We start from the raw sequence: 24,821 nt of genomic DNA, 5'->3' as shown, positions 1-24,821 counted from the left end.
CTCGGCCCTTCCTGACGCACCCGGGCAGGATGCAGCCGCTCCGCCCGCCTCGGCCTCCGCCTCCCACCGCCCAGCCTGGAACCGTGGAGCGAATCCGAGCTCTGGGAGAGCGGGCGCCCACGCCGTGTGCGACCCCGGTCAGGTCTGCCCCCTTTGGGGGAACTCAGTTTTCTCCTTTGTGCAAGGACAGCTGGACTCTGGCCTTGCCCCGCAGGGACCCCAGACAGGATTGTGGGAGCCGGGGCAGCTTTTCTGTCCTAGGGGTTGACATGACCCATTTATTCACCCATTTCAAGTCTGTCTCCCCATCACCACTCCGCCCGGCAGCACCGGCGGGGCGCTGGCGCCGTGCTCCCCGCCGCCCAGCTCACACCGGTGCTGAGGCCGGCCGGACGGCTCCAGGCTGCACCTCCCGAAGGGGGACCTGCTGGGAGGGGCGCTCTCCTCCATTTCTCGGCTGCGGGAACAGGACCCAGTGGGCAGGCCCCTTCCGGTCCCATCGTGCAGCCAGCCCTTCTGTCAGAGCGGCCTTTCTTCTCCCAGGTGCCCCCCGGAAATGGAACCCAGCGCCCAGCGTCCTGTCAAACGGCACCTCCGGCGAACGTCAGTCGCGGTGCCTCGGTTCCCATCCCCGCTGGGCGCTCAGTGTCTCTGCTTCAGTCTCCCGCCTCCGTGACCCCGATGGCACCTGCCTCCCAGGGTCGCAACAATAGCATTTCTGAAATACACACACGATGCTGGACACGCGGTCTTCCCCCGCCGACTCCTCCCGTCACTGCAGTTAACGGAGACCGGGGCCGCGGAGAGGGGGCAGGACGCGGGGTGTGAGCCATTTCCCAAGAACCCGCCCCCACCTGGGGTGCGGCGGGAGCCAGGCCTGCCCAGGGCCCCGCCCCGACACCCGCCCTGCTGCGCGGCGAGCAGGCCCACCCCGTGCCCAGCCCGGTGCCATTTTTCCACGGGACTCTGGCGGTGGCAGCGCACATCTGGAGTCTAGACTCGGAGGCTCTGCGGGCCGGGCCTACCGCCCAGGCTGGGCCACCGCGGCCCGCTGTTTGCTCAGCTGAAGCTGGTTAATTGGAATTAGAGTGGCCTCTGCGGTGCCGGCTGGCCGGGCGGGCCGGGGCGCCGCTGCCGAGGTCTGTGGAACATCTGGCCCGGCCAGGATGGTCATTAGGCGGCGGGCGCCCGGCGCCACTGCCACCTCAGCCTCCGCCGGGGGCCGGCGGTGCCTCAATGAGGCCTTTGTGGGCCCCGGGCCGCAGAGCCAACCGCACTGTGTGCCTGGGCCGCCTGCCCCTGTGCCGCCCTCAGAGGGGCCTTGTTCCAGGACCACACGGCCGCCCTCCGGAGGCGGCTGGAGTCGGGAGAGGTCCGAGGAGCCCCTGAACGGGACCCCCTGGCCAGGACAAGCCCGAGATTTCCCACCCTGGCTTTTCTGTCCACAGAATCCTCGGCCCAGAGGTGCCCAGCACACCAGCCGGTGACCAGGCCCGGGGGGGAGGAGCTGCGCTGCGCTCAGGCACTTTGGGGGACGGCGTCTGCCCAGTGGCACCCCCTCCTCTCGGGTTCTGTGACCCCACCCCAGGCGGGCAGCCGGGTCCACGGGTTTCCTGCAGGCCATGGAAGACCCTGTTCCTGGGGGCTGCAGCCCGTGGGCCTCGATGCCCTCAGGCGCTGGGCCCAGCCCCGCCCTGTTTCTCTAATGGCTCTGGCCCTGGTGTTGTGACCAGCATCGCTGTGGGAAGCAGGTCGCTCCAAGACTCAGGGTCCTCTGGCCCTGCAGGAGTCATTTTGGGAAGAGCCCAGGAAGGACAGCGCTGCGCCTGGCTCCCAGACGAAGCCGTGTCCACACCGGGACCAGGGACGCTGGTTCTGGCCGGGCCGGCCTGGCTCAGTGGTTGAGCGTCAACCTATGAACCAGGAGGTCAAGGTTTGCTTCCTGGTCGGGGCACAGGCCCAGGTTGTGGGCTCGACCTCCAGTGTGTGGCGTACAGGAGGCAGCCAATCAATGATTCTCTTTCCTCACTGATGTTTCTATCTCTCTCTCCTGCTCCCTTCCTCTCTGAAATTGATAAAAATATATTTAAAAAGAATTAAAAAAACAACTCTTCCCTGGGGACCACGAGGCCCTGCCCATTTCTCCACTTTACAGATACTGGTGCTTTTGCTGAGTGAGGTCAGCCTTCTGGTGCCAACCCTCCACTTCCCTGATGGGCTGGGTGGCAGGTGAAACATCCAGCACCCGTCTATCCTGCTTGCTGCCCCCTAGTGCAAGGAAGGAAAACCGGGTGGCTAGTGGAAGGAGGGCTCGTGGGCCCCCTCTGCTGGCCACATGGCATCCGTGGGGTTCGGAGCCAGGACTGGGTAGGCAGCTGGGATGGGGCAGAGGGCCCAGAGGTCAGGGCACGCCTCCCCCCCCCCCCCCACTTTGCATCAGTCCAATCCCCAAGAAGGGGCTTACAGGTCAGTTTCTGGGTGGGAGAGTGAGAGCTAGTAGACCCACCGTAAGATGCTAGGAGCGCAGGGGTCTGCGTGGGCAACGGGATGAGTTTTTAATGTGAGGCAGTCAGTTCACGATACAAAAATCTAAAAATCAGACCCATTTTCCCACCTGGCACCTGGGGCAGAGGGGACGCTGGGGGCTTCCATTGCCTGCAGGTGATAGGGAGGGGCAGAGGAAGGCCAGAGGAGGGGAAGGGGAACCAGGCCACAGAGGCGGCACTGCAGGGTCCTGCTGCCCCGCCCTCCTTGGGGCACCCTCTGGCTCTGTGCGCCTGCCTGGTCCATCCCCGCCTGCCTGGTCCAGCCCTCGAGGGTCAGGCACAGCACATCATTTCTCCTTCTTCTCCAGCCCCTCTGATGCTGACGCCTCTGCTCCCTCTTTGGATTCTGTCACAGCTGCTGGATCCTTAGGATTTGACTCTTCATAACTGACAAAAAGCAAAACAATAAAGACACACTTAGAGGTGAGGGAGAGAAGAATCCTTGTGCCCCGCCAGCCCCCCAAAACCCGGGGCTCACGAGGAATGCCAGCCCTCTCTCCACTGCCCAGCCTCCTCCGGTGCTTGGCCCGCCTGCTCTGTGCCCTTCCCAGACAGGCGGCTCTGCTTTCCAGTGCCCAGTGGTGCCAAGAGGTGGCAAGGGCAGTGGCAAATGGAGGAGTGGTTGGGCTTGTGTGAACCAACTTTAAGCTTCTTGAACCTTCTGCTGGAGACAGTGGGGAAACAAAGGGGCAGCCAGGATGCGGCTCTGGGAGATGGCTGACTCCCAGGCCACATGGCAGAAGTCAAAGAACTCAGCCCCAGGGGTGCGAGCGGGCAGAGGGCTGCTCTACTGGCAAGTGGCAAGGCGCCACTCTCGAAGGCGGATACCCTGGCTTAACTCTTACTATGGGCTCCACTTATTGAGCAACTGAGTTCATGCCAAGGACAATGCCCACATTTCCTCACTAGATCACCCCCTGAGGCAGGAATATGCCCACTTACAGATGAAGAAAGAGGCTTTGAAAGGAGAAAGTGACTTGCCCAAGATTCCGCACAGCGAGTAGTAACAGTATCTACTACTGTATGACGGAGGTGTTGACACCCACTCTCTCCAGAGCCCCGCGTTCTCGGTGAGGACACCGAGGTTCGGGCTGCCCGGTCCCTGGCCCCACAGCCGGGTGCAGGGACTGCCTGATGGCTGTGGAGGAGCAGCCTCCGGCCCCTGGCAATGCTCCCTACCCCACTCACTGGGGCTGGGGTGTCTGCCCTACCTTGGGCCCTGGGGCAGTGGGGGGAAGCGGGCAGGTGGGCACCCGCTGGGCATTACATGGCGCTGGGATTCTGCGGGCGCCGGCGGTGAGGGCCAGCTAGCTTCTGCTGCATGGAGTCGGCCAGACTGGCTGGGGAGCCCGAGATGGTGGGGAAGTGGGTGAGCCTCGGGGTATGAGGCAGGATTTCCGCTGAGGACTCGTAGCTGTGAGAGACAGACAGACAGAAAAGAGAGATGGCGAGGAAAAGACTAGAAGAGGACAGAGCCTTCTCTTCCCAGGAGCAGCGAGCAGAACTGTGTCTTTCTTTTACCTCTCTGCACGTTCAGCTTCTCTGGACAGAAGCCGCTATGACTTGGAGAATAAAAAAGAAAAGATGTACTGATACAAGGGGATACTAGACGTCCACGGGCTGGTGGAAACATTTCTCAGATCTGCTGCTGGGTGAAAAGTCAAGATGCAGGTGCTCCGAGAATGCCACCATCTGCGCAGGAACACGTACCCGTGCTTGCTCTTAGGTGCAAGGGTGTCTGAGGGTAGACACACTGTGACAGAGCTGGCCTGTGGGGTGTCTGGGGCATTGAGGGTGTTGTCCCTCTCAGTTAGGGAATTTTGTTACCTATTGGAAAGTAAATGAATGAATGAAAAAAAGGGGGGCATAACAATAAAGGGAAAAGTAAAACAAAGGATAAGGCGGAGAATTAGGGAGAGAGTTGGACAGAAAGAGAAGAGAGAGACCACCTACTTTTCCACCTCAGTCTAAGAACCTCCTGTGGGGTGGGGCTGGGAAGGGAGGGCTGGATGCCTCTGTGTGGAACATTTAGGGAAATCAAGTCCAATGAGTGAAGGGGCCCCCTCTGTTCTAGCTGGGGGTGTTCAGAGCTTGACTCCATGAGGGTACAATAGGACTGGGACCGGAGAGGTTACCCAAGGGGTGGGTGGGGGCTGAGACTGGACAAGAGCCAGAGGATGAGGGCAGGTGTTCAGCTCAGAGGTCAGGTCCCACCTCTGCCCCCAAAGCACCCTGATCTGTTCCCAAGTTCACCTGCAGTCTTGTCTCAAGAGTCCATAGACTTTACCAGAACAAGAGATAAGAGCAGGCAGGCTGGAGCCTGGGGCTTCTAGGCAGGGCAGGTACGGGGGAGGGGTGAGTCACAGGCTCCCTTGGAGGCAGCCAGGTGCACAGAAGGCCCTGGCAGGCGCTCGAGGGACAACATAGAGGCTGGCAGGTGGAGCTGGGTGGAAGGCCCGAGTGGGCAGCTCCGATCGCAGCTGGCAGCTATTTCTGGGTCCCTGGCAGGCGGGGTCAGTGGTGCTGAGGAGCAGACACCTGTTGGAGTCACGCAGGCCTGGGGGTGTGGGTGGGGCTGTGCATGGGCGTGGCTGGTGTGTAGATGTGACTGAGACAGAGAACCCAGCTAGCTGTGGGTGACAGCTACAGGGGCGGCTGAACGGGGACTGACACTTGACTTCTAATCTGGGGTACTTGCCACCACACGGCAGCCTCCCTAATACTCCTATGTGCCGACCGAGGCCAGGGGAGGGGAAGGACATGCCCAGAGTCACAGGGTGGCACAGCACAGGTGGCACGGCACAGTCCGTGGGAACTCAGGACTCCTGACAGTGAGGCAGCCCGGGGGGGAAATCCTACACCAGCCAGTCCCTTCTCACGAGCAGCTGGCCTTTGGCTGTGGGAGCTGTCTGGAGAGGCCCGAGGCCTGCCCTCTCCTGGCTCCGGCCCACAGAAAGGCTCTTGCGGTGCCCACAGGCCAGGCACCCACCTGCTGGTGGAAAGGGCGAGGGGTGGGGCTGGTGGTGGGAACAATGTTCCCCTGGAGACGTGTACAAACAGCTCCACTGGCTGCCTGCAGGTGCACCTGTGCAAACGTCTGCTCCCTGCCCCTTACCTGAACATCTCTGTCACTTCTCCCTTAGCCAGTGCCACCAGGACAGGAAAGCCGATGCAGGCGGGGACCAAGTACAGGAGGGCAGGCTGCAAGAGGATATAGGCTGTGAGGCAATGCTGGGCAGGATACCTTCTCAGGGCCACGCACCCTTTCCTTGGCATGACAGGGACAGCTACTGCCCAGGTTCACAGAGCCAGTCAGTGTCTGGGCCTGAATCTGGGCTCCTGACTCCTGGACTGGGGCTGCTCCTCCCTAGGAGGGAAGGCAAGAAACCCAAAGAAACTCAAGCACGCAGGGCTCGAAGGGTGCCCGGAGCCTGGCTGACAGCATTCCAGTCACCTAGGATTTTAGGTTCAAACATGTAACCTCTTGGTTGGTCCTATTTCCAGAGACCCTCCTTCCCTAGGTTTAATGAAATTAAATATTTAATTAATATAATTAAACAATCAAATAGTATATTTAATATGTATAATTAGCCCTAACCGGTTTGGCTCAGTGGATAGAGCGTCGGCCTGTGGACTGAAAGGTCCCAGGTTCGATTCCGGTCAAGGGCATGCACCTTGGTTGCGGGCACATCCCCAGTAGGGAGTGTGCAGGAGGCAGCTGATTGCTTTTTCTCTCTCATCGATGTTTCTAACTCTCTATTCTTCTCCCTTCCTCTCTGTAAAAAATCAATAAAATATATTTTTAAAAATGTATAATTAAATCCTCACTTGAGGATATGTTTTTATTGATTTTAGAGAGAGAAGAAAGGAGAGGGAGAGAAAGAAAGATCGATGTGAGAGAGAAACACTGCTTGGTTGCCTCCCGGATGCACCCTGACTAGGAATCAAACCCGCAACCCTTCAGTACAGGGACAACGTCCCAACCACCTGAGCCACTGGCCAGGGCCTAGGAGTTTGCATTTTGGGCACATGCTCCAGGAGACGCTGCTTCAGTAACAAGATGATGATGGTGACACAGCTGTTGTGGGTGAGCACCTGCTGTGGCCTGTACTGAGACTCCAGGGGAACCTGGGTTTGGAAGATGGCAATTATTCTAAGAGCCCTTGTTCACGGAACACCTACTGTGCACACTGGACTCAGGCCTCCCAGCCCATCTCCTCCCCTGTGAGTGTCCTCCTGGGCATAGAAGGCTGATGCTTTGGGAGGAGAGGGGGGACAGTCGAGGCCTCAGAGGTCTAAACAGTAAACGGGGATTGAGTATTGGGCATACTAGACACTAAAGCCATTCTTTCCCCTGCAGCATCTGAAAGTTGGATGTCATTCTACTGTTCAACTCCCCATGGCCCGCTGTGCTCCCTTCTTCCTTCTGCACCTCCGCCTGCCCTGCCCCACTCCGGCCTCACCGGCCTCACTCCCGGCCTCACCATCCTCTCCAGCCTCAGGACCTCTGTGTGTATAGCTGCTGCTCTTCCCCCTTCGCCTAGATCTCTCCGTCAGTGCTCAGCTCAGCTGTTACCTCCATGGGGAAGCCTTCCCTCGCATGGTCAGGTCCTCTTGCTGGACACGCTCAGGGACCCCTGGAATCTCCACAGCTGCCTGCTCGTGGCTGGACTGCTGGCACCCAGAAGAGGCCCTGGCAAGTACTAAGCAAATGGTGTCTTCCTGGATGCTCACAGTTAGGAGGTGCTGGGAGATGACTGGGTGAGGGAACATCCTTTCTAAAGCCAAGCCGGCCCCTCACCAGAGAACAGGGCTCCACAGCCTTGGGAGTCTGACCTTCAGACCATTTTTTGGCAACCTTCATGGGTGGGCTGCGAACCACACACACTTCACAATTACATTATCCTTGAATCTAATAACACCATAAATATTAGGATCTGAGTTTTATAGACGATGCTACTGAGGTTCAGACGGAAGCAATGACTTGCCCAAGTTAACACGGGGTGTCTATGAGAGGGTGAGCTTGGATTTGAACCTGGGAAGCTGAGCTTCTCCCACTGTAGCAGGTCTCTGCTATGAGCTAGGCTTTGGGCCAAGAGCAATAGAAATCACAATGACAAAGGTCTACACCAGAACGTGTGAGGCAGCTAACGCAGCACTCAGAGCCGATGGGAGCGGCTCCTTTGGGAGGCAGGGAGTTCGAGATTATCAGGAGAACAAGCCTTCTATTTCCTTTCCTCTCAAGGCACCAGGGAACCTCTCCAAATAGTCAGTGCTGAAGAGGCTAGATGTACAAGCAGCTCAGGGCGGTGAGCAGGGGTTAGGACTCCTGGCTTTTCATCAATCTTGGCTTTGCTATGTGACCACAGCTAAACCACACCCCTCTCTCTCTGTACAATGAGGTCACCGATCATCTCCAAGGGCCTTTCTAGAAGGCGTCTAGACCCCTGGCTTAGTGTGGCTTTTTGGTAGCGGTTCAGTGGGTTGAAGACGGCATAGGCAGAGGACACCCCTACCTAGGGAACCGCTGGCATTGGGACTGCCTGTGTCTGGGAGAGAGAGAGACCTCACAGAACAGGCCCCTTACGTCCTGATCCCTTTCTCAAGATTTTTAGGGAGATGCCCACATGGGTGACTGGGGAGAATGGCTGGGCTGCTGCTGGGGAGTAGTACAGGCCTGGGCCTAGGGGACAAAAGTCCAGGGTTCCAGCTGGGGCCCAGCTTGACTTGCTGTGTGACCCAGGAAAGTCGTCTTTTCTGTCTGGGCTACAGTGTCCCCCACAAAGAGAAGACCACGTCTCCTGCCTCTGCTCAGCTGTGTGAGAGCTCCCAATGGAATCCTCTAGCCAAGGCAGAAGGCAAGCCTGCCACCTGGTGGCCGCCGGCGGAATGGCTCTGGGCTTGGAATCGAAGGTCTGAGAGCAGAAGAGACACCCAAGCTCCTTCCCCAACCCAGGTTCAATCACTCCCTGCAGCCTCCTTGCCAAGTGTAGGTCACTCTCAGCTTGCACTGACCCGAGGCTGTTTAGAGCAGAAGCGATGAGAGATGGCTCTGCACTGGGTCTTGGTTTCTTCACCTACGGGGCAGAGGGCCGCGGCCCTTCTGTATAACAATACTAGTACCTACTTCACGCACACTGTAGACACTAAATACTGTAACAACTAAACAACTGAATGAGCGAAAGAAAGGGTTTAGAGTGCCTGGCACAGAGTAACTGCTCAACAAAGTTCCTGGCTGGTGCCCAGGAGGGCCAGGGAGGCGGGGGACAGCAATGACAGCTAGTACAACGTGGGCCAGGCATGATTCTGAGCACGTTACTCATATTAACTCATTTAACTTCAAGCAACTCCAAGGCGGCTACTACTGTTTACCCCTGTTTTGTTTTTATCCACCTATGAGGAACATCAAGAGTAAGTTCAGCAACCTGCCGGCGTCCCACAACCGCAGCTGGTGGGTTCTAGACCTCCATCAGGGCTCCCTTAGCTCCTTTCCACACTGCCCTTCCCAGAGCCGGCAGCTCAGAGCCTGGGCTTGGTGTCCCCGTGACACAGGTTTGAATCTCAGCTCCCCCACATACTTGCCGCCTGGCACCAGAACTCGTTTCGTCTGTTCACAATGACCCTCGGGCAGTGCCGAGCAGAGCCTGGCACACAGAAGTGCTCCGTTTCCAGTAAAGAGCAATTCTGTCTGCTTGCATTGTCTCCCCCTCTTCAGGGCACACTGACAATGGCTCCAGCCCCCACCCCACCCTGGTTCACTCTGTGGCAACTCAGTACCCATTTTGGTGGGACAAAGAGGCAGAGCCTGGCCAGCTTGGGGAGTGAGGGAGGGGACCCCCAATACCCTATCACTCATCTGGCAGGGCGGGCACTGGGCTGACACACCCAACATGCACCCCAACCCCATTCTTCTGTCTCCCTGCTACTGAGGCTGAGGAGTCACACCCACTCTCAGACTCCCTGCAGCTGGGGCCACGTGACATGGATCTGGTCCATGAGATGTGGGCAAGTCTTCTGGGAAGGTTCTGGGGAAGGTGTTGCCCTTCTGATGAAGGCAAACAGGCATGGCTGGTACTGTTTTTCCTCCTCCTCACCACCAATGTGTGTGCTGCCTGAAGCAGAGGCAAGAACCACGAGTGGAAGGTGGAGAATCAGACACGCTTGCTCTGACAGCAATGGGTACCGCCCACCTCTGTATACAACAAATGCCCCCTATGACGGCCCTGTTACCTGCGTGAAGCATTCCCGATACACTGAGGGCAGCCCTGCTCACCTGGGCGTGCTTAAAGATGTGCATGATGAAGATGGTAAGGCCCAGGCCGAAGATATAGGCCGCAAAGCTGGTGTAGAAGTAGGTGTGGGTGTTCTTCTTCAAGCTTCGGGAAAGGACGGAAGGAGGGAGTGTTAGATGCAGCATCCCTCTGAGAGAGGAGCTGGGAAGACCCTGGAGGCGTTGGGGTGGCTGGGAGCTCTGGGCTGGGACAGTCCAGAAGTGGGCACACACTCTGGAACTGCTCCAGCTGTGTCTTTGGACAAGCCACTTTCCTTCTCTCAGCCTCAGTCTCTCATCTGCAAAATGGGGATCTATCTACCACAATCTATCTCCCTGATGGTTGTGAATATCAAATGCTATAATCTAGGACAGTGGCTTAAGATTCTAGCCAGCACAAAAATCACCTGGAAACCTGGTAAAAAAAACACACCACAAGAGTTCTAGGTCCAATGACCAGGGAGTCTGATCTAATAGGTCTGGGGCAAGGTCCTGGAATCAGCATTTTGAAAAACCCAGGGGAATCTGATACAGGTGGGCCATGCTTTTAGAGAAACTGTAAAGCTATTTTAAGTGCAGGGCACATAATAATTCAGTTCCCTGTTGTGAGTAATAGATGCTGCCTGCATAGATAAAATGCCAGTGGCTTCCTGGAGGTGATTCATCCAAGATCAGCTTCAGAACAGCTGAATCACAAGCAGCCTGGCATTGCCACGACATGACTTTCCTTTCCAATGCCAGCTTGTGACCTCTGCGTGTCACCAGCACTTGGGACAATGCCTGGTAACATCTGCGAAATGAATGAGAACTTCTGACCCCCTTCTCTCCTTGCCTTGGCGGCTTCTAAGCCTTGAGCTGCAAGTAAATTGAGAGCCACTCTGTTTGGAGGCCTGGGGAGCAACTGACTCCCTTTGGGAATGTTACACAAACTCTGGAAGCAGCTCTATTGGGCTTGCTTATCCTCAAGTCCAGGCTAGGAGATCTGAGGATGCTGGCAGCTGAATGTGCGTCTCCAGCAATCAGTCCAGGGACTTTTGTGGGTTTCTCTTTATGTCATCTCTGAACAGCCAAGAGTAGCTGGCTGACATAGACGTGCCCCAACTTACAAACTGGCCCTTTCCAAAGGCTGGCTGTAAGTCTGTGGTGGCACTACACAAACAGCAGATGTGTGCGAGTGGGGAAGGTTAAGTTTCGCATGCAAACGGGATTTCAGTGGCGCTGGTACTGAGTTTCTCATGACCACTGTTAACACAATTACTGCTTTTGCAATATCGGGTATAAAGCACCTCAAAATTAAGGGCACACACTGCAAGCTCCCCCCTGGGTGATTGAATGCCACCTGCTGGCCAGGGGCAGTATTAACTCAAGCGCGACCTTCCCTGTGCTTTAACTGGTCACTCAAGCTGGCCCTTTCCTCCCCCTGTGCTCCCTTCCTACAATGGACTGAAAAAGTCTGAGGAGGTGAGGGTGGGGACAGCCGGAGCAGCTGGGCCATGGCGACCTGCCCCAGGCTGATAAGAAACTCGAGGGCTGACTGCAGCTAGATCTTCCTGGGAGCTCCCGAGGTCAGACTGCTCAGCGCTCTCCAGATCTGCGATCCTGAGGCAGAATCTTGTTCAGCACTAACCTAAGGATGAAGAACCTCAGCTTTAAAGGTCAGGCCACTTGCCAAAGTCCCAGCCGGAGAAAGCACTTTGGGTTTAAGTCCTTTGGCCTGTGATACTTAACTTTTTTTTTTGTCACAGGTTCTTTGAACACTTAGAACCTCAAAATGCAAAATGCAGATAAAGTCAGAACTGCTCCAGCTGCTGGGGGGGTGGAGGGCCTGGTCCCCTGAGGTCCCGTCTCTGGGCTCCTGGAAGGCAGTGGAGAACCCCGCTAGGGGAAGGCCCCTCACTCACGGAGCTGGATGGTTAGGGTCCTAAGGCGCTTACCTGATGTCAAAACGCAGCAGCAAGGCAATGAAGATTCCTGTCGGGAGGAAGCCAGGGTTAGGCAGTGGCGGGGAAGCCAGCACGTCAGAGCTGGAGCCCTTTGGCTTGGCCAGGGAGGAACTAACACACAACTGGGTCCCCGGCCTGGTGTCCCCAGTCACAGAGCGATCACTGGGACGCAGGGAGTGGCCAATACGCCAACTGCAAGCAGAAATCCTGTCTCCCTGCCATCAGGCCACCTAGAACCACGAGAAGGCCCAGGACTTGGCTTTGGCTGGGACCACACGGACCTGGCACCTCGAGCTCCGTGCTGCGCCACACTGGCTCCTCCGCCCAATGTTCACCGAGGGCTGCTAGAACCAGGCACCACAGGCAACAGGAGGGTAAGCAAACCACTGCACCCGAGTTCCGCCAGGGGACACGGGGTACACTCTGCTTGCCCAGAACCAGAGCCGATGCAAGATTAGAACAGTGAGAGGGCGCGTCCTGCCCCAGGGAAGGTGTATCAAGATGAGACCCAGGCTCAGGGGAGGGTGGTGGTGGGGGGAAGAGTTCTTTGAGGAAGTGACATTTGCAGGGAGAGGGAACAACATGTGCAAAGATCCTGAGGAAAGAAGGCTCAGGGGCTGTGGCAGAGGTCAAGGAGCCAGTAAAGCTGCAGCCCAGAGCAGGAGATGCAGGGGACAGACCAGCCATGCAGGGCGCAGGGGCACGAGGAGTTGGGTCTCTATGCTGAGCAAGGAAGCACATGGAGAGTCCCAGTGGGAGAACAACGAAGCATATTCAGAGAAAGGCCCTGCGCCGGCTGCAGGGAGAGGAGAAGCAAGGAGACCACGGGAGGCTCCGTGGGAACTCAGGCGAGGATGGGGAGCTCTGTCCATCCACTGAGCTTCCATTTGTACTTTAAAACCCAGCCCAGACACCCTGAAGTCCCAGGACACACGGCCCAGCCTCTGCATGCTGAACACACCCCACACCAGCCTGTCTGTCTCCCTGACGGGTCTTCGGGCTCAGACAGGGCAAGGGTTGAATCTCATTTAGTTGAGAGCAACCTCCCAGGAACCAAAACATTCTTTGTTAATCAGAGGCACCGACTGACAACATATACTTAACTTTAAAGAGGGAATGAGCTGGTCCCCATTTGTAGACTGTGAGTAGGGAGTTGGTGGGTAGAGAGCAAACGCTGCCTTTCTGTAAGCAAAGTGGGGAACTCAGTGCCCCCTGGCGGCTGGATTCTGTAACTGTTCCCCAACTGAACCGGGGTCAGAGCTTTGCCAAGAGCTTTCACTACTCCTACTGCATCTGGTCCTCAAAACCACCCAGCGACCTGTTCTCTGGCTGTCACCGGGCTCTGTGGGCACAATCGGCTCCCGTGACTGAGACTGCTGAAAGGCAGGTATCTGTGGGCACACACAGAAACGCAGCTGTCCCTCCCGTGCGGGCCGCACGCCCAGATTACAACCACCACGGACACTGGGGAAGTCCGTGTGGGTGCCCGTGAGGGCCACGCTGCCGTGAGCTGAGTGCGCTCCGGACTCGGTTCTCTAAGGGAGCTGCCTCGTCCCGGGGAGGACGTCTCCCTGCCTCACAGCACTGCCCGTTGTGGAGACACCTGGGTTCAAGACCACCGCCGCCCCCCCCATGCTCCCAAGCCATAGGCAAGACTCCCCGAACCTCAATTTCATTGGTAAAATGAAAACACCTTCTATCTCATCGGGCTGCCGGAGCAGCAAAGGCAATGTCTGAAAAGCACGGAGCAGAGTGCTTGACAAACGGCAGCTGCTGTGACAATCTCACTGCTGCAAGGACTGTTTTAACAGCAGCCCTGACGGTGTCACCGATTCTGCTGTCAGACAGAGCTGGGCTCAGCCCCAGCCCTGTGGCTGGCTAGTGTGTGAAGTAGGGGAGCCCCCTCACTTTCCTCATTGGCCTGAGAGAGAAAGCCTCTGCCCCGCCGACAGATGTGTCACAGAATGAAAGTATCACCACAGAAGTACCTGTACATCCCAGGTTACCAGCATTGCTATTACTCTCCGCAGTGGAAAATAAATAGGCTTTTAATTTGTTGCAAACTTTTCTCGTATTAAGCACTGGGATACTTCTAACCCCCCGGGACTAGGAGAACAAGTATGCCCTTTGGCTGTCACCAGGCCCAGATCTGTAGACACACATCCAGACCTTAGCCGCTACCCCTGCCCTCAGAATGGCAGCTCAGCTTTGCCCACAGTCTCTTTCTTTTTTGTTGCTGTTAACCCTCACCCAGGATATTTCCCCCATTTTTAGAGTGGAGGGGAAGGGAGGTGGGGAGGGAGAGGGAGAGAGAGACACGCATTGATCCGTTGCCTCCCACATGTGCCCTGACTAGGGCCAGGGATTGAACCTGCAACCCAGGTTCGTGCCATTGACCAGGAATCGAACCCTCGACCCTTCAGTGGGGGGGCTGATGCTCTAACCATTTAGCAACACAGGCATGTGCTGCCCGGAGCCCTCCCAGCGCCTCTGTAATGCCTGCAAACACGGTGAGGGGAGCGCAGTGTGTGGGTGTGAGATGGGTCAGCTTCTTTCACGACTGTCATGAAATGTGCCTTTCCGTGCACGCCAGTCTGTCACACATGCCTATTTCTGTAGTTCCTGAGTGACACCTGCCCACCAAGCCAGCTCAGTGAGGACGCTCTTGGCCCTGAGGTCCCTCCAGTGCCCAGCCAGGGCCTGGCACCCGCCTGGTGCTCGATCATGTGTGTGGGGAGGATTCCTTCACCAAGCCCTGGGCTGAATCACCTTTCTCCTCTTTCCCACTGGGGAAGGCTGTCTGTCTCACAGCGTTCCTCCCTGGTCCAGGGAGCCCTCCCCTGCCCCGCCCGGTCACCTGGGATGACGATGTCGCCGAGTCCCAGCATGGCGAAGTTGTTTGCTTCGAGGCCCCTCTCCAGCAGGTCCTGGGGAAACACCACTGTAGGGGAGGCAGGGAGGCGAGGAGTTGGTGCTGGCCCAGCTCACTGACTCCTAGCCCACCTCTGCTGTGGGAAGCTCACACACCTGCATTCTGGGTTGGGGGTGGGGGGGTGGAGGGGGTGGGGACGAGAGGATGCTGACGGGCTGATGGGCAATGTCTTCATCTGAGACCACAGCTGGTCAGAGCAGGGAAGACTAGGATCCTCTGGTCAAAGGCTTAATGCCCTCACGGAGTTACACAGCAATGGAACCCTTGGTTAAATGGGACTGACCCTAAGCCAAGTAGATAAAAGAGCCCACGCAGTGCTGAGATGTGACAGGCTTTCCGTCTCACTGCGACAGGGCAGTGGCAGTGGGGTTTTGTTCTAAAGCAGGGGAACCTGGGCTCTGGGCTCTTACGGCATCTGCTGAGGGAGAAAAGGTCACACACCTACACACTCTTTGCTGAAAGCCTCGCTCAGAAATCCCTCTGCGGGCTCCTCTGGATAAACAGACTGAGAGACACGCCCTCCCCCATGTCCAGCTGTGGCTAGAGGCGGCTGTAACTGGATTTTATCCTCAGGGCCTTGAGAGCAGAGCAGTCAGGCGTGAGCTTCAGGGTCAGAATCCTGGCTCTAATGTGTGGCTTTGCACAGGTTACCTAACGGCTCTCTGCCTTAGTTTCCTCACCTGTGAAATGGGCGTGACAACAGAACTGAGTCCATGGGTTGTGGAGAGAATTGGATGATTGGCACATCGTTAACTGCTACCTCATGCCTTCTTTACTAACCCAGTCCTGACTTTGGGTGGGGCAACCTTTCCAGGTGATGGATCAAGTGTGTGCTGCAAGGCCAAGATGATCAGGGCAATCCTGGTCCTTGAATTCCCGACTTCCCTTGCTGCTGAGGGAGGCGGGGGTGGGGGCCGGGAGGTCAAGTGACCCAGCTCTGGGCAATGATCCGTAGGCAGAGGCACGCTGGGGGTTGTGGGTAAGCTTGTGCTCCCCTGATAAACGTACAGACGCCCTTCCCTCCCTGCGGACTTCTTCCTGCTTTGAACGCAGTTACCATGATGTACAGATTTCCCCATTCAATCTCAGTCCTGGTACCATCCAATTCTGAGTGGCAGATGTGGAAACCAGGGCCCACAGAGGGGCAGTCTCTTCCCTAAGGTCTCACAGCGAGCATCTGTCAGATCTGGGATTCAAGTCCAGGCAGCCTGACTTCAGCATATGTGCAGGCAACCCTCTGCGATACTGCCTCTGAGCGCCACTCCCAGCAGAGGAGGAGCCGGCCTTCGCCAGCCAGAAAACCAGACTCTAAGCACCAGAGACCAAATAGGACAGCCGTACCCCCGCTCACCTGTCATATTTCCCCTACTGAGCAGTGTCCAAGTCCCTGGCATGATATCCTTGCCTTCCCCAAATCTGGCCTCTTTCCTGCTGCTCCCCTAACTCATCACACTCGCTCCCAGGGCCCTCCACGCAGTTCCTGTCTCCAGCCCTTCGCTGAAGCTGTGCTCCCCAACCTTGCAAATGCCCACACTGCCCCTGCATGCCTGGTAAAGGCTCATTCCTCCTTCATGATGCAGGAAATCCTTTCCCGACACTTTGGCTGGTTCATCCATCAAAGCATGTGGGGAGCTTCTCTGGGGAACTGTCCCCACCGGACACCCTTGGTTCTGGAAGGCTGCTAACTAAAATACCTCCAGGAGAGCAGTGGCCTGTCCCCCTGACCCTCCATCTCCCCAGCAGGAGTGCCTGGCTCAGGGGCCAGGGCAGGCTGCATACATTTACTCAAGCTAAAGCTGGGAGACACTGGTTTTCCTCGGGTCCCTGAGCTGGGACCAGGGCATTGAGGAGCAGTGTGTGGCCATGCTTCCCGCTCTGGCTCATGGAGATGTCCTGTCTGCAGTAGTGGAGAATGACTGTGGGAAAGACAGCTCTTAATTGACTCTCTGAGGCCGGCTTCACTCTGACTGCGGAGCCAATGCTTCCATGGAGCCCACTCACTGTTCGTGCCTTCCCAGCGGCACCCTCCCCTTCACCTGCTGTCATGCCTGGCGCAGCCCCCAGTGTGGGTCTCCTGACCCCGGAGGTGACTCTTGAGCAGTCTAAGGCTTAAACTCTAAGCTAACCATGCTTTCTCTTATCCCCCTTGCTGATGACTGGTTTGGATTTGGGCCTGTGACCCAATTCTGGCCAGTGAAATATAAGGGAAGCTGCAGGGCCGATTTGGGGAAAACATTCCTCTTTGATGAAGGAGAGACAAAATTCCCCCTTTCTGCCTCTGCACATGGCTGGGTGGGGGATCCACACTGGGAACTGTGGCAGCCTCCTTGGGACCATGAAGGGGTGAGCTTAAGGGACAGGCGGGCATGCTGAGAAGGTGGGGTGGGAGGACTGAAGTCACCTGGCTCTTGGCGACTCCACTGGGGTCATTAACCCAACCCCGAGGCGCTCTCCCACTGGGCTTGCTATAGTGAGCATGAACAAAATGTCCACATTGTTTAATGATGCTTGTACCTGGATTTTCTAATATTTATAAATGATGGATACAGGAAGAACACGACCAGGCAGTGTGAGACCCATGGGAGATGGTGCCCAACTGCTGGCATTAAAGGGGTCAGTGAGGAGCTGCAGGTCTCTGGAGTGCCCCTGAGTGCTCGCCACAGGTGCGTGAGACCCCTCTCTATGCTGGTGTCCACTCCAGCCCACCCCACAGCACACTGCACTGTGACCAAGTGCCTAGAGGCCAGGGTTTGGGCAGGTGGCTGGGTGTGAACACGGCCAGATGAACCAATGACGACAAGGAAAGGAGGCTGGAGACGCAGGAGAGCTTGGAGGAAGACCAGGTGTGTGGGAAGAGCTAATGGACAGTAATGACCAGAACAGGGACCCCAGGGGGAAGGGCCACTCGGGTGGGGGCAAAGGGGCTCCCCATGTGGGGGTGGTCACTTACATTTTATTGGTGCTTCAAAGGACCTGGCCACTGTCACCATTACATTGGTGCCAAATACCTAGAAGGAGAAGAAAGGCGCCTAGAAGGGGGTGGGGGCCGGGAGGGGCAGAATGGCTGACCTCAGGCGCCTCGATGTCCTGCTGAGATCTGCAGGGAGAGGACAGGGAGCTGGGAGGGGCTCCAGAGCAGATGTGAAGTTGAGCAGGTGGTCCCCAAAACTGGCCCTGGGGACACTTCAGGGGGCTCTGGTTCTGGGCATTTCAAAGGTGTTGGAAAAGGGCCTGTGACGTCCCTGGCCAGGCACCCTGTTGGTCCAGGGCTCTGCCCTTCCAAGAGATGCCCCTGCAGTCTCACCCACTTAAGAGAAGAGGCTGCCTGAGGCTGGAGAGAGGGCACCTGACGAGGCTGCCCATGACCCCACAGCAGTGCCTCTAGGTGCGAGGGGGCAGGTCTCAGCCTAGGGCTGTGTGTAGCCAGAGCGTCTGGTCAACAGCAGCCTCTGCTTCACACATCAGTGCCCGTGCCAGGCCCACTGATAAGCATTAACTACCCCTGCCAGGGCCACCGTGAGAAAGAGACGAGGTGGGCTGCAGGCACTGGGACCTGCTCTCTCCTCTGTCATGGATGAAGGCAGCCGAGCCCAGAGGGACCTTCGCTGGGGCCTCGACTTCCAGGCCACAGCTGCTGCCCTCCGTCAGATGACCGCTGCCCAGGCCAGAGAAAGGGGAGCAGGGAGAGGCTTACCCAGAAGACATCATAGATGAAGAGGCCGCCTAGCAGTATGCAGCCGGTGCTGACGTTGTTCAGGTGCAGGAGCTCCACCCCGTTAAGGGAGAAGGCCAAGCCGAAGAGGTTGTTGGCAATCCAGTGCTGGGGGAAGGTGGGAGTAAGACCAGTTCGTGTGCCCCCCTGCCCCGTCCCATCCAGTGCTGCCCCTGCCCCCCACGAACCTCATTTCAGGCCCTGGCTACTTACTTTCCTCAGCAGGTACCAGACGCCAACGATGCTGCTCAGGCCCAGGCACACCAGGTCCTTGGTGTCAAACTCATAATTGATGATCTCTGGGCAGAGAGGCCGGGTAAGTCCACTCCCCAGGGGCGGGGCTGCCCCTCCCCCTGTCAGCCCCTGGACGGAGGAGGGCATGGCTGTGGGCACTGTCACAGGCTCAAGGGAGCCACCCCCAGTCTCTCCATTTTCCTAGAGGGGGGAATGGAGGCTCAGAGAGCACAGGCCTGGCCTGGTGCGGGGTCAATGGGAGGCGGCCGGAGCACAGTTCACACTTGTAGGTGGGTGACCCTGGGGGAGGCCGTTCCCTTTCTGAGCTTCAGGTTCCTTATCTGTAAAATGAGGATCACATCACCTCCCTGATAGGCTGCTGTGGGGAGCAAGTGAGATGGCCCTTATGGAGCTCCCAGCACGGGCACAGTGGGAGGCCAATCAATGCCAGCTGCTACAAGCCCAGGCCTTCAGCAAGGTTCCCGTTCCTTCAGGAACCTTCCTATTTTGCCGCCAAAGGAATCAGGAAGGTTGCTGGCAGCCCTACGTCACTGGCAGAGGAGGAAGAAAGTAAGAGATGGCGCCTGGAGGAAAAGCAAGAGGGAGTCCCCGAGTCGGCTCCTGTGGGGAGCCCTGTGGCAGAGGCAGTCTCCTCACCAGGAAGCCCAGGGCCGCAGAGCACAGCCACTGGCCCAGATTTCAGAGGGTAGGAGGCTGCTGCTGGGCCCCATTTCCGCTTTCCCCTGGTGATTTTTATCTGGACACGTGGCCAACCAGCTTCTGGCCGCCGTTTCCAGCTTCCCCTGCTGCTAAATGGCTGTGGCACAGCTGCCTCTCCTTCCATCTGGTGGGCCTGGGGAGTGACGGAGCACCATCCGAGGCCCAGGGTCCTGGCATGAGGCAGAGCAAAGGACACAGAGCGCCTGGGACCCTGAAGACTCTGGTGCAAGCTTAGCCTTTTTTCTTTTTAAATCAACAGATGCACTAGGGATGCAAAAAAGTCACAGAAAGTTGCTGTTCTTTAGAAACAAGGTAGAATGTGCTAGGCTCCAGTAAGAGAGTGCGACATTCACAAACGCAGATTTTTACATGAGAAACCCCTTCCGTTTGGCCAAGCCATTGTAATCCTGTTACAACATTCGAACCCACAACCTAACTAATCCCAAAACCCAGGCTTCCCCCAATTCCCTGTAGTTTTCACTTTCTTTTTAAAAAATGTGTTTATTGATTTTTCTTTTCTTTCTTTTCTTTTAATAGAGAGAGGAAAGGAGAGGGAGAGAAAGACAGAAACATCAATTTGTAGGCTGGCTGCCTCCCACATGCTCCCTGACAGGAGGTCAAACCCGCAACCTGGGTATGCGCCCTGACCAGGAGTCCAACTGGCAACCCTTCGGGGCATGGATGACAACCAACCAGCCGCCCTGGCCAGGCCATAGTTTTCACGTTTTACGAAGCCGTGGAGCCCTGGACGGTGTGGCTCGGTTGGTTGAGTGTCGTCCCACGCGCCAAGTCCCGGTCAGGGCACACGCTCAGGTTTCGGGTTTGACTCTGGCTGGGGCTTGTGGGAGGCAACCAACTGATATTTCTCTCTTTGTCTCCTTCCCTTTCTCTCTTAAAAAAAAAAAAAAAGCCATAGAATCTCCCTTTCAAATCTTAGGTAGGAAAGTAATTCTACTAAAAATAGCTACAACAGCCAACTTTTACTGAGTGCTTACTACAGCCTGGCAGTGTGCTGAATGCTTTCCACTCATCACCTACTTGCCTCCTAACAACATACCTAAGTGGGAGGTAATAGATCACTTTTATTTTACAGATAAAAAACCCCAACAAAACACCCAAGGCTCAGAGAGGTAAAGGCGCTCCCCCAGAGTCCCCCGAGCAGGCAGTGTGACCCAGAGCCCACCTTCTCCATCACTCGCTCTATCCAAGAGCCCCGACATCGGAGAGACGAAGGGGAGTGGAGGAGGAAGCGGGCAGCACTGACCTTCCTTGTTCTCCCCGGAGCCCTGCGTGAAGAGCAGCTGGTACTGTCGATTTGGGAAGTTGGTTGGAAAAAACTTACTCATGAAGGGGCTGGAAGAGAAGACAAAGCAGATTGGCAAGCAGAGCCCCCGTGGGCACCCAAGACCCAACCACCCCAATAAAGCCCCCATTCACAGCTGTGCTCTCCAGCAGCCTCACAGCGGTCCCGACAGGCAGGTGTTATTGTGCCCATTTTACACATTTGGAGACCGAGGCCCTCAGAGGGTAAGTGACTGCCCAGGGTCACACAGGGAGTCAGTCTCTGAGCTGAGATGTGAACCCTGGGCTCTGGTGCTTCCATACTGCCTCTAGGTTATCACCCAAGAAACACAAAGCAGCAGACTTGCATATAAAACGGAGTTTTAAGGAGAGCAATGGATCTCAAAGTCTGGTCCATGCAACATCTGTATGAGAGTCCCTTGTCAAGAATGCATATTCCTGAACTCCCTTTCCAACCTAAGTTAGATGACCTGATGGTCAACCCACTCCCTTGACTTGTGAGGCCTGAGATTTTTATGAACTCGTTGGACTTGATCAGCCAGACAATTCACAGCCCCATGGGTGGCAATACCCTCACGTTAACCCAGCATGGGGTTGGCCCCTTCTCTTGTAATCCAGCATACTCTGCTTCCTGGCCAGGCAGGGAACAGACACTTTCTTTTCTGGATTACCTACAGTGCTGGGGTCCAACCCCAGCAGGTCCAGGGGTCCCCAAAGGTGTGGACGGAGTCGGCGAAGAAGGAATGACACGGAGACAGCGTTCAGTTGATCAGCAGCCTAGCCAGGATCTCTAGCCAAGTTCTGGTCAGGATCTCCAGCTAAGTTCTGTGCCCATGTTCTCTTGCTAGGTTCTCCAGGTTCTCCAGCCAGGTTCGGTCACCAGATTCTGTAGCCAGGTTCTTCAGCCAGGTTCTCCAACCAAGTTCTGTAGCCAGGTCCTGTCCAGGATCTTTTGCCATGTTCTCTCCAGCGAAGTTCTTCTGTCTCTAGGTTCTGTGTAGGTTCTGTGTCTAGGTTCTGTGTCCTGTTGTCTTGTTACATCTGTATTTATACCAGCTGATTTCAATCCTATCAATCTCTATTCCAAAGGTTAGGGCGTTTCTAATCTCCATTCCAGGGAGTAAAGATTATGTAGCTTAAGCATGATTGTTCGTAGTTAAAGTGATTAATTACCCGCCTGGCACTTAGTTAAGGGGTTTTATTCCCTCCCTAACTTCAGGGGAAAATCCCTACCTGGGGAAACAACCTTTCTCAGAGAGGTGACCTTGGTTAAAACACATAGTGCCAAGAAGGTGAGCAAACATATTAAGAACAGTATGCCATATATGCCAGGTCCCTTGAAACAGCAAGGATGGACCGGCTCCCGGCACTACAGAGCAAGATTAGCTAGCACATTAGGCTTCTGTGTATAGCCTGGAGTGGCTACAAGCTTGAGTGGCTCAGCCCTGAAGCCTAACCAGCCACACGCCAGCTGTGTGGCCCTGGGTGAGCCACGTTAGAGGCTCATCTCCACAGCTGTGTGGGGGGACACTACCATCTGTGTGAGGTGCTGCTGTGAAGACAGGAGAGAGGGCAGGGAGAAGCTGGGCCAGCAGTGCATCTACAGTCAGAAAGCAAGAACTGTGAGTTTCCCTCATCATGGAGCTTGTCTAGACTCTAAGCTCGAAAGCATTTGGCAATGCCAGATAGACTGACATGACTAATGAGGTGGGCAAATCCAGAACAGTGTTCCCAATGGCAGGTAAATGGAGGCAGGCCAAGAGGTAACTAGGGCACAGTGGTAAAGGCAGGGGAAAGGGAGCCCTCTAAGACCCTGGGGCTTGGAGAAAGATGTGGCATTAAGGATCTCTGGGCTCAGTTTCCCCACTTGTCAAACAGCCAATCCCTCCCAGTCTGCATGGCTGTGGCATGATGAGATGTGGCAGGCCCAAGGATGGAGTCGGGAGTGGGCTTCCACAGCGGGCTCTGAGGAGGTGGAGGCGGAAGCTGGGATGAGTGAGGATGATTCAGCTCAGTTTGCTGAATCACCTTTGGGAAAGTCTAAAGCCAGAGTGTACGTGTGGAGGCAGAGAGAAGGCCCAAGGAACTAAGCCCTTCACTCCAGTCTGGCCTCTTCCTTAGAAACTTGATGCTTGCCTTCTCAACCAGCAGAGAGCAGCAATTAAGAACATGGACTCTGGAGGCAGACTTCCTGGGTTCAAATCCCAGCTCTGCCACTTATTAGCTGTGTGACCTTGGGAAAGCTACTTAATTGCTCTGTGCAACAGTTTCCTCACTTGGAACACTACAATGTCCTCCTCATAGTCGCCCGGTGCCAGGAGGCTGCTGGCAAATGCTTGCTTGAAGGCCTTCAAATGCAGACTATTGTTCGAGGCAGATATTTTTTTCTGGTCCTTGATGGCTCACATCAGAGCTAAAGGTCACTGCTTCCTGTTGGCAAACCACATCCTGCTGCCCTCTCCCCTGGGGGTGGAAGGCACAGGACAGAGAAACTGGTGACATGGCCTCCTCTTCCTAGAGTGGTGAAGTTTGGCTTTCTGGGCTTTCTGACTCCTTTTTTCCTCTAAAGGTGAGCTGGGTGGGGAATGAGCTCACAGGTGATAAAAAAAAAAGTCGAGGTTCCTTGGCAGACAGGACTTTGGCATGGGCTCGAGTCTCAGTGACTGTGCAAGGCAAAGGCAGGCTACAGGCCCTGCCTCCCCCAGACCCTAACCTGCGGTTTCTCCTGAGGACTGAGGTGGGCCAGGAAATGGTGGTGGAGATGGAAGGGATCTCACAAGCCTTGGGGCTGACGAGGCTCGGGCTCAGGTCTTACAACCTCTCAGCAGGTCTCCTCTGCCAAGCCTCAGGAGCCGCAGGCCCACAGGGAGAGGGTGGCTGGCCGGCCCCCCTTTAAGCTCTCTCTTCCCCCTCTCATTCATCCCAGTTTCTCATCCATATCACATTTTTCAGAGAACAGCTTTGGCCCTATATGGTGAGAACACCTCTTCACCCATGGCTATCCACTGTTACTGTATTATTAAAAAATTTTTTTTGCCTGGCCGGTGTTGCTCTGCGGTTGAGTGTCGACCCACGAACCAGGAGGTCATGGTTCAATTCTTGGTCAGTGCACATATCCAGGTGTCAGATTCAATCCCCCAGTAGGGGGTGTGCAGAAGGCAGCTGATCGATGGTTCTCTCTAATCACTGATGTTTCTATCTCTCTCTTCCTCTCTCAGTTCCTCTCTCTGAAATAAAAAAAACACACACGTCTTTAAAAAGTTAAAAAAAAAAATTAATTTGCGAGAGAGAGGAAAAGAGAGAGAAAAATATCGAGTGTTGTTCCACTCATCCTTGCATTCATTGGTTGACTCCCGAATGCGCCCTAATCAGGGATCAAACCTGCAACCCTGGCACATCAGGGCTGATACTTCAATCAACTGAGCCACCCGGCCAGGGCTTCACTGTTTTTATATATAAATTCTAATCTTCCCATGTCAAACTTTGTGCTCTAAATTTTATCAAGAAAATGATTCTTCTTTATATATTGATGGATTTTAGAGAGATGAAGGGAGAGGGATAGAGAGATAGAAACATTGATGAGAGAGAAACATCGATAGGCTGCCTCTTGCAAACTGCCCACTGAAGATCGAGCCTGCAACCCGGACATATGCCCTGACCAGGAATCCAACCCTGACCTCCTGTTTCACAGGCCAACGCTCAACCACTGGGCCACACTGGACGGGCAAGAAAATGGTTCTTCTGATAATTTGTAGTCACTCACAAATGTTACCATGTGCAGTTTTAGCTCCTGTTGGTTCTATTTTCTGTTGATAATTTTTATCAGTAAAAATTATGAATTCGTTAAAAGGCAGACGGACAAAAAGGTAGTTGGACAACTGCTTCTTAGATAATCCAGGACAAATTTGGGTCCATTTTCCTCAGTTATTGTTCAAAAGGGTACAAATGATACAGGTTCAAAATATTCTGCTTGAGCAGCTGGATGGAGCTCTCTTGCAGGGTTATTGGAATAAAAGTGAAATAACCAATGCCTCAACACGTGGCCTGCCAGTGGCTTTCAAACTATGTGTTCTCTCACTCTGTGATGGTGGGTGGGCTGGGGGAGGGGCGGGGGTTTCAAGCTATTCAAAGATGGGTGAGAACTGGAACTGGAAGAGGGTTT

The 24,821-nt window shown here is 55.6% G+C and overlaps 1 protein-coding gene across 3 annotated transcripts in view; it reads right to left on the bottom strand.

Moving 5' to 3' along the window:
* Positions 1–2,530: 2,530 nt before the first annotated feature.
* HM13 (histocompatibility minor 13) overlaps positions 2,531–24,821 on the bottom strand; it is a 39,057-nt gene continuing 16,766 nt past the window's right edge. Inside the window, exons 4-13 of one of the 3 annotated variants that reach the window (XR_013996292.1) lie at positions 20,622–20,710; positions 18,617–18,702; positions 18,386–18,511; positions 17,642–17,699; positions 14,617–14,700; positions 11,751–11,787; positions 9,820–9,922; positions 5,662–5,747; positions 3,758–3,960; positions 2,531–2,933 (exon numbers count right to left, since the gene is read on the bottom strand). Coding sequence is in view for 2 of the 3 variants with exons in the window: in XM_081096749.1 (XP_080952875.1) it covers positions 2,834–2,933; positions 3,814–3,960; positions 5,662–5,747; positions 9,820–9,922; positions 11,751–11,787; positions 14,617–14,700; positions 17,642–17,699; positions 18,386–18,511; positions 18,617–18,702; positions 20,622–20,710 (916 nt within the window). In the remaining variant the exon portion in view is untranslated. The remainder of the gene's footprint in view (positions 2,934–3,757; positions 3,961–5,661; positions 5,748–9,819; positions 9,923–11,750; positions 11,788–14,616; positions 14,701–17,641; positions 17,700–18,385; positions 18,512–18,616; positions 18,703–20,621; positions 20,711–24,821) is intronic. The other 2 variants (XM_081096749.1, XM_081096750.1) reach the window with 2 other exon arrangements.

This window comes from Myotis nattereri (genome assembly GCF_964212035.1).
Source record: "Myotis nattereri genome assembly, chromosome: 8".
Lineage (NCBI taxonomy): Eukaryota > Metazoa > Chordata > Mammalia > Chiroptera > Vespertilionidae > Myotis > Myotis nattereri.
Note: the sequence above shows the minus strand (reverse complement) of the source record. Positions and strands in the feature narration are given on the sequence as shown.